At 40.0% G+C, this 15,332-nt stretch overlaps 1 protein-coding gene across 2 annotated transcripts in view; it reads left to right on the top strand.

Annotated features, from left to right (window-relative positions):
• LOC139462294 (NADH-cytochrome b5 reductase 3-like) overlaps nt 1-14,966 on the top strand; it is a 30,444-nt gene extending 15,478 nt beyond the window's left edge. For both annotated transcript variants that reach the window (XM_071243919.1, XM_071243918.1), the window contains exons 2-9: nt 1,407-1,553; nt 4,708-4,780; nt 6,683-6,789; nt 7,516-7,645; nt 8,138-8,221; nt 9,685-9,770; nt 10,764-10,863; nt 11,934-14,966. In XM_071243919.1, coding sequence (XP_071100020.1) covers nt 1,407-1,553; nt 4,708-4,780; nt 6,683-6,789; nt 7,516-7,645; nt 8,138-8,221; nt 9,685-9,770; nt 10,764-10,863; nt 11,934-12,106 — 900 coding nt within the window. In that variant the 3' untranslated portion in view covers nt 12,107-14,966. The remainder of the gene's footprint in view (nt 1-1,406; nt 1,554-4,707; nt 4,781-6,682; nt 6,790-7,515; nt 7,646-8,137; nt 8,222-9,684; nt 9,771-10,763; nt 10,864-11,933) is intronic.
• The last annotated feature ends 366 nt before the right edge of the window (nt 14,967-15,332 follow it).

Below are 15,332 nucleotides of genomic sequence, written 5' to 3'. Positions count from 1 at the left end.
CAAAAATCACGTTTGATCAGACATTGTTGAAACAGTGGCTGTAATTAACCTAAAGAACCTAGAATGATGATAACATGAGAACACCCCTCCCAGAAACATGGAATTCTACTCACCTCCTAGACTTGCACAAGTCTCTATGGCAATAATTATTAGTTTAAATCATAAGTTCCTGATGTAAATAATAACATGCTGTCCCTATAAGAGACTGGCATCCTTAGAACTGTCCACATATCTGGACTTGCCTATTAGGAGGATAGAATTACTATACACCCATGGACTTATCTTTCAGTACAGTCTTGGAGAAAGGCTACTTGCCTCCACACTAGATCACACACTAGTTAACATTCATTGCCTGTGAAGCATGCAGTTCTGAGGGGTTGCTTTGGGTGTGGAATTCTTGTGATGTCTATATGCACAACATAAGCACATCTAAGTGAGCCCACTCAAATTCTATGGCTTAACTAGGCAGGGAAGTATTTGCATTTCCAACAATTGTGGGGGCGTTGCTGTAAAGATCTGTAGGGGAAGCTTAATTAGCGAGAATGTGCTATTTTTTTTAAGTTGTGTCTTTTTGTAACCTAGTCTGATCAACTGGAAGTCTATTTTGATTGTTGATGTTGAAGTGATAGAGAACTTCCTCCTGCAGATGAAAAAAATTGTTTTGTTTGTGGATGTTGGTTTGTTGTGAATTCCATTGATTAACCAATGAGTGGGGAGATTTGTGTTGTTTGGTAGGTCAGTGTGAAGTCGGAGGGGACGTTTGTTCCTGAATATTAGGAGTGTCCAATGTTGATTAACGATGTGACAGTACAGGACAGTATCCAGTATCACAGGGTTGCATGCTGCCTCTCTCAGTCCATGTGAATTTTATGTGTTTGAGTCATCATTGAAGAATTTGTTTGGAGGCTGAAGTGCCTGAAGCTTGCTTCAATTCTCTCGGCCACTTTACCATTAGGAATATGCTGGGAATCATCTAAACTTGTGCATCCTGTGAAAATACGTTTCAGACTACTAGCCCAAACATAATTTTGGAACCATTTCCAGTGGAAAGTTGTGTTATTATGTGGACTATTGTTAGCTGAGCTACAATACCAAACAGACTTTTATAGACCCAGGCTTCGGACTAGTAGTGAAAGTCGCAGACTGCTTGTGTGTCAAGTTTTTTTCATCAAGCTTGCTTCAGGGCAAAGGAAGTTGACTGAAATAACAACATCGCATACATCTGCGTCTTGTGTTCATTTCTGGGTTGTACCTCTAACTGCAAGTTTCGTAACCAGTCTTGGGACAAGTGTCGGTTGTCGGTTCGTTTCACTGTTGATTAAAGAAACAGTGACTGTTAAACAACAGATAGATATTGTCTATAATCACCAATCAGCATGTCTGACTGGATGGAATATCTTTGCCAGGGCGTTCCGGTGCTGATTGGTATAGGCGTCGTTGCCGTCACCGCCATTCTCGCCAAGATCTTCCTGTTTGGAGATAAGAAGAAGAAGTCTCCAGTCACTCTTCAGGACCCCACGGTGAAGTACCCCTTCAAACTTGTGGACAAGGAGGTAAGTGTGTTGAAAGCTTTGTCTTCAGACGTTACGTCAGTCATTATTCTGTTGAAATGAAATATAATTTATCAGTTGGAATATGGTTATGTCATTATTAATTTTGGTACTGTTGTTTGTAATGGAGGTCTACCGTATTTGACGTAATAAGCGCCCAGGGAGCTCTCAAAATTAAAAATAAAAAATAAAAAAGAGATAGTTGAAAGATCGTAAATTTCTAGGTTTATGCACCTGAAGTAATACAAAAGAAAAGTATGTGCGAAAAAATGAGTCACAGCAAATATCACCGTGGGTGCTTATTAGAGCGGGGCGCTTATTACGTTGAATAGTGTACTGGTATGTCTTTTCTGAATGTTCATTTTTCTTATGGAAATGCTTGATGAGCTGGAAAATTTGTGGAATTTTCCTTAGGCCACACATTTTTTATTTTTCGTTTCACGAGCCTGACGCCCCTACTGAAAAGCATCCAGTTTAAGAAATAAATTAAACATAACAATTTTTATTTTTTTTTATGTTTCCCGCTAGTAATATAGACCCTCTAGTCTTGTACAATAAAACATGTTATCTATAAATTCCATGTCTACATCACTATCAGTGATTCAAGAAGACAGCTGCAGTTTTTACTCCACAGCAGAATGACTTTCATATGAATAAATAAATAATTATACCCCCGACCTAAAAGATCGGGGGTATACAGTTATACTAAGCTTTGTCTGGGCGATTTCTCTTAAACTGTTTAGTGGATTCATCTCAAACTTAGTACAAATAATCTGTGTCATATGGTGGGGTGCAGTCAAAAGAAAAAAAATTGTTTTTATTAATTTTCCATTTTTGTATGAATATTTCAAACCCTAACCCTATCCTAGCTGTTTAATTTGAAACTACTGACACACTAGGCGGGTCGGGGGTATTAGTGAGTCACGCTCACTTTTGCTCTTGTTGTCATTTATTTTTGTTTCTTCTGACCTTGTGTGGAAAAGCTTCAATAAATCTGTGAAACAGAAAATTAAAAAAGTATGGCCTTACCATGATGCAGCATTAATGTCTTTACAATGGCCCTGATAGACATGGTAGTAGACATCTGTAGCTTAGTACGACCGAAGACAACACAATTTTTTGAATGGAAGAATATCTGACTTCCTTTAACCATTCAGTTAGTTTGTGATTCACCATACACCAAATACACATACCACCACTGGTCCGCTTGTTTGAGACTAGTAAAAATCTGGAATGACCAGTTGTTTTTGCCCAAAATCTAGTTTCTTTACATAAACCAGTAGACCAGCTGGATATGATGCATTAATCTATCCTTGGATTAACAATGCAGGGTTATCAAAATGGTTCAGCCGTAATGCATATTTACATTAAGACCATGGCCACCCCTCAGCCCTTGTGTCTATTATTTCTTTCTCTTTATGAGATATCAACATTATGTACTGCCTGTTTGAGGATGTTGATAAAATGTGCAAGCTTTGAACACATATACCTTAATAATCCCTGCCACGAAGTGGATGTTGGATATAGGAATGGGTGCTGTCCGTCCATCCGTCATGTTTCGTTTCCGGAGCAGAACTCAAAAGCCATGAGAGACAACTTAACCAAACTTGGCACATCGATAGGTCTAATGGTGAACTGGAGCCTTTTGATAGTTTGGGATTTTTTTTAAAGTTATTTTTCGAGTTCCATGGCATCGACTTTCACTTAGACTGAAAATGGCACTAGTGCTCATTTCTGGAGGGCTAATGCCTTGCACACAACCAGACATGTCATATTGGCAGGTGATATGAGTATTTCATGCTTGTTTTAATAATGATGACTCCCTGAATTGAATACGACCTTGGCAATGTCGGACAAGTACATTTTGTGAACAGGTGGGTTGTGTTCGGTATTTCCAGCATGTTCTCACAATCATCCCACTGACCACTGTACCTTCTCTCCCACTTTGGATGTGATTGTTCGGCCATGTTAATCTGCGCACCCCGGCTACATCCATGGAGATCAACTCACAAGACACTTCCCTCTCAAAATTAATGTTATTCAATATACGGCGTCATTGCATATTCAAATCTCCAGAAGTGACGTCATGATAGAACAATGTTTTGTGATGAAATATACCACGCTAGGGCTGGAAGGGGTAACTCGGGAACTCGGGAACTCGGGTGGGTGGGTAATGAGTAGGACCCGGGTGCCACATGACCACCCGGACCCCTGGTTAGTCATGTGATATATTGTTTAAAGTAAAACATTATCTAGAACTGTATGTTTAAACTACACGTCACTAATGTTTGCAGTTCTTTCTGACTACTAAGTCCATTCCTTCTGACTTTTATATGTTTGAATAAAAATATAACTTCAATCAACTTCAGTGAATACACCAGATCGTTTTATACGTGTATCTAAACACATTTTGCCAGGGCTGCGGTCAAACTTTTCTCAATCGGACAGTTTGTACCTACCTCTTGAGACCTACAGCGGATATCCGGGTAGGTTCGGGTAATAGGGGTTGGGTACACGGGAAGTAAATTTGGACTCGTCCCAGCCCTAAACCACGCTTTGTTCTTCATTGTTCTTTCGATTTATCGCGTAGCTATCTTATCAATCTCATTAAAATCAGATCTTAGTTCTCGCTACCGCTAAACAAAGATCTGAGGACATCCCATTATGGGTCACGTCAGACTGACCTTGCGCGAACTTTGACCAACCAATGGAATGACCAATCAGAAGGAAACTTTCTCGTGCTTTACGGCACTAATTTCAAATTGGTTCAAAACATATTTTGACAAATTCTCGATTACAAATTAGAAACCTAAACAAAAGAACATTCTACTAGATGGTCTAGATTGTATGGATTCAGTCGTTAAGCCTGTAACCATCATTCGGAATACCCCGTGTTAAAGTTTTCAAAATTGCATGCCTAGAAATCACATTCCGACTGTCACTTTCATAATCTGGTAAGCTAACAATAGCCATCCAAGCACATTATCGTTTGTGAGAGAAATTTTATAGTAAAGAAATTTGATGATAAAGACTAAATAATATTGTGTGTTCCTGTATTTCCAGCTGACACAAATCTGGAAAAATTCTTTTTTGTTTTTCTTGAATTTCACTGTTGCTTTTACCGTCACCTCAGTATTGCCCATGTTTTATTCCACAGATCATCAGCCATGACACTAGGAGGTTCCGCTTTGCTCTGCCATCGCCTGAACACATCCTGGGGCTGCCCGTTGGTAGGTTTCTTTGACTGTTGTTTGTTTGTTGTTTAATGCCGCACTCAGCAATATTCCAGCTATAAGACTGTGGTCTGTAAATATTTGAGTCTGGACCAGACAATCCAGTGATTGACATCATGAGCATCGATCTACGCACGTAGGTTTGTTTGTGTTGTTGAATACACAATGCACAAAATGTCTGTGTCTTTGTTATCTAAATATTGATAATAACTTGCTTTTTTGGGATAATGATCATGTGGTCTTGAAATTTTAACCAGTTTGCCTACTTCTGGCTGACAAATGTAATTACATGTTGATCTTGTTCTCCTGGTCTGGTGAAGCAAACATTTATCGACTGTCCTGTGTGCGTCCTCGGTTCCCAGTGGCTCATAATTATCTCCACCACGAGGTTTTTACAGAGTTATTGCCCTTGCTCCATGCTTTTCAACTTAGAGCATACTGTATGAAATGGGGACAAATTTTTACAGAAACGACTGAAGTTACTTGAATGAAAGGTTGCATGCTTGACAAAGAGATACTTGTCAAGAAGTCGAAAATTGGTGCCATCGTTTATTTCTTTATGGAGTTACATCCATAGATCCATGTTATTTTACTTGGTGCATGTTCTGAAGTTAGTCTTGATAAGTATCTCTTAGATAAGCTGAGTTATTTTTCCAGAAGTTTGTTTGTGTGTATCAATTTCACATTTAATCATTTTCTTCTGATGACATAAAAAATCCCAAGTGCCTATTTCTTCTTAAGGCTTTATAGGACTCCTCATTGTAGTTTATATTCACTACTATATGAACAAACAAAATTCTAATGTGCCCAATGGCAGGGCATGGTGATAACACTGTTTTCTTGTTGATGTAGTACCGGGGATCGGATGGCCAACATGGCTGCTCAGTATGGACAGTGTGTTGATGGTTGAATAGTGGACACAATGTCAGAATAGTTCTTGTCTGGATCGAAAAGTAGTCAACATTCACCGATTATTGATGAATTTACACTTATGGCTACCCATTTGTTGATTCGTCAATCAATTATTATTTATAAAATGTACTTTTTAGAAGCCTGACCAATTACTACTTGGGTTAGCACAACATTACTATCTGTCAAGAGATGAAATGATCCATGGGATTACATACTACTATCTGTATAAGCCTTAATTGAACAGAATCCATGCAGATTAGAATAGGTCTTCAGTGAACAACCCATACTTGCTGTGAAAGGCGAATATGTTTGTCGTAAGAGGCGACTAACGGGATTGGGTGGTCAGGCTCGCTGACTTGGTTGATACATGTCATTGATCCCAATGCAGTAGATCGATGCTCATGATGTCAATCACTGGATTGTATGGTCCAGACTTGATTTTACAGACCGCCATCATATAGCTGGAATATTGCTGAGTGAGGTGTTTAACAAATAAACAAACTTAAAAGCTTAATTGAACAGTCATGCAAGTTGAATATGAACTGATTGATAGCTACTACCAAGCTAGCTTCATGGTACACGAAGCATTTCTCACAAAACGATGCAAATTGTCTGTGTATCACATCAGAACTCTGTTGTCGCAATGTGTATCAATAGGTGAGGTACATGTTTGTCATTATTCTTAACATGTGACTGCCTCATGGTCTAGTGGATAGAGCATCTGAAAAACATGAAAAGATTAGGAAAATATCTGTTGACACCGAGTTCGCAGTACACATGCTTTGCAAATCCTGCAGTCGACCGAAATTTATATGGATGTGGACGAACCGGACATCAATTTCATTGCGCGATTTTGATTGGGCTATACATAAACTCTTTAGTTCAACAAAAATATAAGTTTGGCAAGGGTGGAAACTGGTCTTTTATAGTCAGTTAACTGCCTTGTATAGTCGTAACATCCGCTCTGATTTGTTCACTCTCTTCCAGGCCAGCACATCTACCTGACAGCCAGGATTGACGGTCAGCTGGTCATCCGTCCGTACACACCAGTGTCCAGTGATGACGACAAGGGCTACATGGACCTGGTCATCAAGGTGGGACAGATTCATACACTGACATCCGTCAATACTTCACAGGTTTTGGACCCATGAAGATCCGGGGTAGACTAGGTCTTCAACAACCCATGCTTGCCATTAAAGGCGACTAAGTCTTCATATTTTAACCAACATGTAGGATATTCGCGTTTCTTTTGATTATATAGTTATAACTAATGTGATGGCAAGATCAAGGTGGCTGATAACAGGACGTCAAAGTATAGAGAGAGTCTTCAATGCCTAGTTTTACATAATTGCATTGAATGTAAATGTAAATGTAATTGAAGTCAAATAAAATATAGTTTTAAACTACCCATGAATGTAGTAAAATAAGATTTATACAAATTCCAATTTTCAACACAAGAAGAATTTTTCCCAGTTTGCCTGCCAAGGGCGCTTAGTTTAGAATCCTTGTTAAATCCCTGATGTCGTCGGGGGCACGGGTGGCCCAGTTGTCTAAGGTGCTGTGATTCTCTATGCAGAGTTGTGTCCCTTCAGCACGCCAGAAACCTCTGATTGTGCGTTCAAATCCCGGTTTGCCTCGGTTATGTTTCTAGGTTTGTCAGCACCATACCCGTGCTCGTGGGTTTCACCAAAGTGGTAAATGTCTGAGACCTGCATCACTTCGGGCTTTCCTCCCACATTAAGCTGACACACTGCGATATAACTCGAATACTGTTAAAAGCATCGTTAAACCCAACTCACTCACCCTAATGCTGTCTACAGGTTTACTTCAAGAATGTCCACCCCAAGTTCCCTGAGGGCGGCAAGATGTCTCAGTACCTGGAGAAGATGGAAATTGGAGATTTCATCGATGTCCGTGGACCCAATGGCTTGCTCATGTATGAAGGCAGGGGTGAGTAGGAGAATGAGCTGGCTGAAACCGGTATCAATGTGTTGAATAAAGGGAGATAACTTTGCTTCATGGTTAGCTTGCCTTCTTGTGAGCATTTGATTAAAAGAAAGATGGGGAGAATTGGGGTTGTGGCACAGTGTCCGAAATAACTGCTTGCCCGCCTGCCCATGGCTTGTAACTTTTCAGTCGGGCTACATGAAATTTTCCTCCACCTGCCCGACTGTCTGGCAGATAATTTTAAGACTACTTACGTATTCAGTTTTATCATAACGCTATCATAGATTCTCAAGTAATTGTTTGCATTATTTCATCTGGATCGAGATGTGATTTGTCTCTTATGTTTTGTGATTTTTAATATTAATAATGTCTGAATGCTGGCAGGTAACTTTGAAGATGGGCAGGCAACACTCTGGGTCTTGTTGGGTTCTTAATTATTTCAAACACTGTTGTGGCAGTGTGCCAGCTGTGTGAAGTTCTCTGTGATTGTTCCAGGCTGCTACAAGATCCGTGCTGACAAGAAGTCCGAGGCTGAGACCAGGCTGGCCAAGAAGGTCGGGATGATTGCTGGCGGAACTGGTGTGTGACCATGTGAATTTTTGGCATTTTTGTTTTACTCGATTTCGGTGGAAACAGTTTGGACTTAGTTGCTAATGGTGGGGTGGATTTCGTTTCCGGAGCAAACTCAAAAAACATTCACTATCTTTCAACAACATTTGGCAGATATATCCTGAAGTGGTGCCTTTTGTTATTTGTGGATTTGGGGCATTTTATTTTCTCGATTTCCATGGAAACAATTTGGACTTCAACTCAAAAGGGTGGGAATAGGTGCCATTTCCAGAGCACAATTAAGAAACTATGAAAGACTTTTCATCCAAACCTGATACATGTTGAAAGTTGATGGAACATATGTGAATGATTACCTTAGAGACACCTGGCATTGCGTACTTGTTCCCGTACTGAACAAAGAAGTAAGGGATCATGAATGTTTTGGCCGATATTTTTTGGTAGTGAAGACTGAGCACACAATTTCATAATCATATCACCCAAAATATTCACGATTCCCAACTTATCTTGTTCAGTATGTATTCACAAGGTAAAGATGGTCAACTGTCCTTGATTAAAACACTAGAGCAGCATACCTGAACAACCCTCGTTAACTACATTACCAGGCTTATGTTGCCTACATTGAGCCAAACAAAGACAGTTGATCTTGATGGATCTATCATCTCTTTAATCACCAGAGACTCGTAGTCTGCAGTAGACATGTGTGAATTTGAAGTTGATAAAACTCCTTGCAAAGTACACAATTCACATATTCCTGACACTCGCTTCATATAAATGCCAATAATCGTGCAATAATCTCTATTTTGTGCCATCTTGGCCTTCCATATAAATCTCTCCCTGGACAGAAGAACAGTTTGAGTAATTCCAACAGAAAAACAGTGCACCAGAACGCACCCAAACAAAAGTTGAAATAACATAAAAATATTGATTTTCATGTGCCCGATGAACGTTACACGTGATTCGACTGTGGTTTTAAGTTAGTTGTTGCTGTAGTTGTCAGTTGGCAACAAGTGCTAATGTTTCGTCCCAGTACGGGAATTTAGAACAGAAACGACTGCCTCTGTGGTCTAGTGGATGGTACTTGTTGTTACCCTATCTGGCGCTCAGCATTAAGGGGCTAAAACAAGGACTGGTCGGCTTGGAGTCAGTATACTGTGTCTGAGTGGGGTGTCCATGTTAAACTGCGGCATGGTATCTCAGTGTGCTAGCATCGGCATCAGTCCGGACTAGTACAAGCAGCCACACACACACAAGTACATGCATGTCGCTATATAAGTGCAATAATCTTGGATGCGACGTTAAACCCCATTTCACCTCACCTAGAACAGAAACAACGTGATAAGACAACTTAGTTACTTAAAGAAAATAAGTTCACATATTAAAACAGACTTCAGGAATTTGTTTCAAGAGTGTATTGTTTTTATTTATTTTTATTTGTTTTTATTTATTTTTATTTCACTCCACCCCCTGTGCAGGTATCACCCCGATGCTGCAGCTGGTGCGCCAGTCGCTCAAGGACTCTGACGACACCACAGAGATGTGGCTTCTGTTCGCCAACCAGGTCAGATTCAGTGCCTTGCTTGAGGAAACGGTTTAAGGAAGCTATGGGATTACAATTTTGTGTGGCCTCAGATGTGTCTGCAGTTTGCCAGGTCCGATTTGTGCCTGGTTGTAAGAGCCCGTGAAGATCCGGGTTAGAATTGGTCTTCAGCAACCATGCTCCCCTTAAAAGTTGACTATGCTTGTTGTAAGAGGCGTGGTCAGGCTTGGAGACTTGGTTGAAGCACGTCGTCATATCCCAGTTGCAAGCATCAATGCTCATGTTGTCAATCACTGGATTGTCTGGTCAAGACTTGATTATTTACAGACAGTCGCAGACTTGGTTGATGCATGTCATTGTATCCCAGTTGTATGGATCGATGCTCATGATATCAGTCACTGGATTATCTGGTATCTTGATTATTTACAGACACGTGATACGAACAGATCCTTTATATCTACAGTTGTAGTGCAGAGTTTCGTACCTCAGGTACCAGGATCCTATTATTGTGGATATAATACCAGATTTGACGTGATAATTATCCTTGCTTTGTCAGCATTAGACCTGTGTTTGTGGGTTTCTCCAGAGTCATCACTGAAATACTGTTAAAAGTGGTTTTAAATGGTTCTCACTCGCTCAGTTATTAACCTTTAGCCTGCTGAATTGTTTTCACACTTCTTAGCCCTGCCTGCTGGATTAATTTTAGCATAAGGCGCTGTAAAGAGGGTGGGTGATTTCAAACAGTTGGTGCTTCATTATACATATTTTTATCTTGTGCTGCATTACTACTGTAATGCTTTTAATGCTATTTTCTGGTTATGATTGTGCATGACCTTGCCACTACCGGTCACATGGTAGTTGTGGAAGGAGGGAAACCACACATCTAGAGGGTACAACAGACCTCACAGCTCCGTCTCCTTTGTCAGAACAATAGCAGTAGAAGGATAAGGTTGTAATGCGGGATAAGTATCCAAATGTTAAAAATTACCAATCATTCTGACGTTTTATCCACAGACTGAAGAAGATATCCTGCTGCGTCCGGAGCTGGAGGAGATCCAGAACAAGTACCCCAAGAGGTTCCACCTGTGGTACACACTGGACAGGCCCAAGGAGGGTGAGTGACTGCTTAGCACTTAAATTCCCGCCACTTGAAATAGAATCTCAAAATATTATACATCCGCATGTTATTTACTTCAGTATGTACTCCACACACGCTGCTAAATATAGCCTAAATATAGTCACCTGACTGCCGAAGCTTACCTGGATAGTAGTCACGTGATCAAAACATGCTGATGTTTATCGCTAGCAAAATGGATATTTCTTGAACAGCGCACGTATGACTCAACGGATAAAAATATTTACTTTTTTCACTGCTAATTAGTGTTTGGTGTAACAGCCATTAAAGTAAACATTTAAGGTATGAATCGATATTTTGTACTTAGTATGCGACTAAGATCAATACTTGAAACGGGAAGTAGAATATCGCGATCTACCGATGCATCAGTGTATCGTCCTACCACTAGTACTGGTGATGGGAACTAAGACATAACTCCATAATTCCAGCATAGTTTGGCAAGGGTGGACACTGGTCTTTTAGAGACAATTGACTCTCCATTGTTGTAAACAATTATGATGCGACACTAGTTATCCAGATAGAGAAGAGGTCTTCAGCAACCCATGCTTGTTGTAAGAGGCGACTAATGGGATTGGGTGGTGAGGCTCGCTGACTTGGTTGATGCATGTCATCATATCCCAATTGGGTAGATCGACGCTCATGATGTCAATCACTGGATTGTCTAGTTGAGACAAACTAGTCGTTTGAGGGAAAGTCTTCCTTGACTTCCCTTGGTCATTGAGACCGAAATGCCTTGATCATGACTGAAGTCTATATACATAACGGGGGCATATTGAATACTACTGCTAATCTATGGATATACGGATATATTGCAAAACATAAAAAAATAATAACAAAGTAAAGAGACACTTATCGTCTTGCTGATGACAGCAGTTACATTCGTTGGCTGCAGTGGCATTGAAACTTCAGAAGAAGAAAAATCTATTTTAAAAAAGTAAATTTTTAAATATATATATATATATTTTTAAAATCCAACCAATTCACAGATACTTGGAATATCAAGACCAAAAAATATAAAAAAATGTCTAACCCTCTTCTCCTTGCTTCAGGGTGGAGCTTCAGCAAGGGGTTCGTGAGTGATGAGATGATCAAGAAGCACCTGCCCCCGCCCGGTGAGGATACCCTCATCCTCATGTGTGGCCCTCCTCCCATGATCAACTTTGCCTGCATGCCCAACCTGGATAAGCTCAGCTACGCCCCCAACATGAGATTTGCCTACTGAGATACTGCAACCACCCAAGTCTTTCATACACCCAGGTGGAAAATCTGTCTGATGACGTCCATGGAGAAAGAGAGGTCATAGCGAAAGTGAACATATCGCCAGTGTTGACACCCGATTACACTGTTTTTTTGCACATGTAAAACTTTATGGTTATTTCTAGAATTAATCATGTAGCATTTTTTCCAAAAAAGATACACATGCCTTTTGTATTATTTTTTTTCTTGAAAAATACTCAAGCTTCACTCTGATGCAGCCGAGTTTGTCTAAGATTCATTATACAACAGTTTTGGACGTTGTTACGTCTTCCCATCAAAATCAGGGGTAGACACGGGTGGTTGTATCTAACTAGTCCGTAGGTCATTTTGGACATCTATTTTATGTAACATGACTAGATTTGGGGAGAAAACAACCAATCCCTCTAAATTTTCTCATCTTCGACTAGCGGCCTAGTTGTCATCTGTGTTCCAAATAAGTGCAGGCCCGTGGCAGGTATATCTTGTGTTGGGCCTGTAGTTTCAAATTTGTACGGGTCCTTGCGGTAAATAAACGTGTCAATTTATTTGTCACGATAAGCTGCAGTTTTTTAAATGAGGGCCTGAAGTGGTTCTTGGGGCCTGCAGATTCTTAAATCTGTGGGTCCTGATGGCAGCCTGGCAGTTTTGTATTTTTCGAACACTGGTTGCCATGTCTACCCCTGAAGATGATGCACTCGTCTACTTGCCGCCCTGCTGGTCCTGGTGCTGACCTCTCTCCCTGGTCCGTCTTCCCCATCTGTGGTCTGTACAGACACGTGTAATCTAGAATAATCAATTTGTGTTGAACACGCAGTAGGTCACGCTCTTTTGTCAGCAGTGTATGTATTAAATTCCTAGAATATGATGGATTCTGTTTTCTGCAGTTTGTTTCTTTTTTATAATACAGCTATGAAATGGCAATAATTCTGCATTGTTTTCAAGGTCTTTTTACACAGAATTCTTTGTTTTCAATCCGAAGTCTGTGACTAAAGTGGACAGACGTACTGTATGTCTAACACTGAAAGCTTATTGGAAGTGTTTCTGTGAGTGAACAATGGGAGACTGTTTTGTCTTTTATACTTTGTTGTGTGCTTGTTACAAGAATGAATGTTCTCTGAAGTATTTTGTTCCAAACATCATCTGCCAGCCGGATAAATCAACCATAGTCAGTGTAATTTACGAAAGGTAGACTCGTGCTGCAACGAAAGTGTCGGTCAACTGAGTCTGTCTACTGTGTAAGTCTCCGTCTCTGAGTCAGAATCTGTCCCATAGTCTGTCCCATAGTCTGTCCCAGTGCCTGTCCCAATGCCTGTCCCAATCTCAGGTTCCCCTTTCCAGAGTGAGTGAGTTGGGTTTAACGCCGCTTTTAACTTTATTCCAGTTATTTCGCGGCGCCTCTCCAGAGAGCCAGATAGTGCTAAGACAGCCGTTTCCATGTGAAGGTGTTCTGACAGTAATAGTGAAGAGATCATTACCACAGATATACCCTTAGCACTATAGGGCCCACTTGCACAAAGCAATCTTAGCGCTAAGACTGTCGTAAGCCTATGTTAACGTATGGGAGTTACGATCATCTTAGCGCTTAGATCGCTTTGTGCAAGTGGGACCAGATGTCATAATATACATGAAGATATGAAGCCTTGCATAGTTGTAATTCTTATTGACTGACAATTTGATGATATGGCAATTTTTGAAAAATAATTATTTGTTTAAAAAAAATCCAGAAAAATCTAAATTTGCCCTAGGTTTTACACACATGAAGTATTTGTTCACTGGAAAAGCTGGATTTTGTATTTAAAAAACCCAGACATTTTCTCTCTCTCTCTCTCCTCCCCTCCCCCAAATGAACCTGTCATTCATTTAACAAGGTCAGATGATGCTTGGACCAAGGAAGATGTAGCAGTGCTGTGTGTGCTTGTGTCCATGACTGCCATAGGTTCCCTTGTATACTCAGAGAGTGTTAATGTTTATACCCAGTCAGTGATATTCCCGGAAGTGCTATAAACATTGTATCTTGCATTGTGACAGTATTGCGTGAACCTGTAATACCTGTCACCTGTTGCCACTCAGGGTACACTTGAACAGCCTGTTGAAGGTACAGCACAGGAGAGACTGGTGATACACCCAGGGTACTTTCCAATCAGCTGTTACAGAATTCTTAATGAATCAGGTCTTTGAAAGGCATTAAAATGAATGATAAAATGCTTAGTGAATGATCGACACTTACTTATCAGCTACCTGTTTTTTTAGGGGATGGTATTAGTTACGTTTTGTGAGAGTTGGCATTTAATATATTTTCATTATTAGAATTTTCTATTAGCTAATATAATCTAATATAATCTTTTGCATTTTCCATAACCGGTTACTCTTTGATGAATTCTGCAGAATGTGATTATTTGAATATTTTTGAAAAAATGACACATTTTTATGTACAAAATTCAATCAGTCTTTAAAACCCATCTATGGAAAAAGGGTCCACTGGATGTTTCCTTGTAAAAAAAAAATGTAGGGATGAAATTCAAAGACACATTTAATTTGTAGAATACAATAAGATAAATTCCTGTTTAATGATATGCTACCTTAGAAGTGTAACGTGTGAGAGCAGTTGTCATCAAGGAGTATCTGTGCACACATGCAACTAAAGGCTGCATAGTCACGATTTAGAGCTTAAAGGAAAAGACTGCAGAATAAATATCTTGTACACATGTTAAATGTATGTTGAAGCCATGCAATATATATGTGAGTATGTACCAGTTTGATGGCAACTGATAGTTGAAATTTGCTTGAGTGCTGATGTTAAGACTCAAATCTTGTGGAAAAGAAATAAAATTCTGTTATCTTTTCAATTGTGAAGTGTTGATTGTTATTTCTCATAGATGGCCCAAGTAGCCCAGTCGTCTATGGTGCTGCAGTTGTCTGTGTAGAGTTATGTCCCTTAGGTGTGCCAGGAACCTTTGACCAATCAAATTACAAACGAATGGAACAAGCAGGGGACATCATCAGTACAACCAACTGAGGCATTGTATCTCAGTGAGCTAGCACAATAAAAACAGCATTTGTCTGGACTAGTACAAGGAGCCTCTCACACACACACACAATCATCCTGATAGTAGCCTAATTGGGTAATGAGCATAGATTGTCGTTGGATGGGGACAATGCCTATTCTTGAGCCCTATTATACTGTGAGATAAGGGATTAACCATATATTCTGC

This window comes from Haliotis cracherodii, unplaced genomic scaffold (assembly GCF_022045235.1).
Source record: "Haliotis cracherodii isolate W230 unplaced genomic scaffold, xgHalCrac1.p SCAF_15, whole genome shotgun sequence".
Lineage (NCBI taxonomy): Eukaryota > Metazoa > Mollusca > Gastropoda > Lepetellida > Haliotidae > Haliotis > Haliotis cracherodii.
The sequence above is the reverse complement of the archived record's forward strand: the minus strand, read 5'-3'. Positions and strand labels throughout refer to the sequence as shown.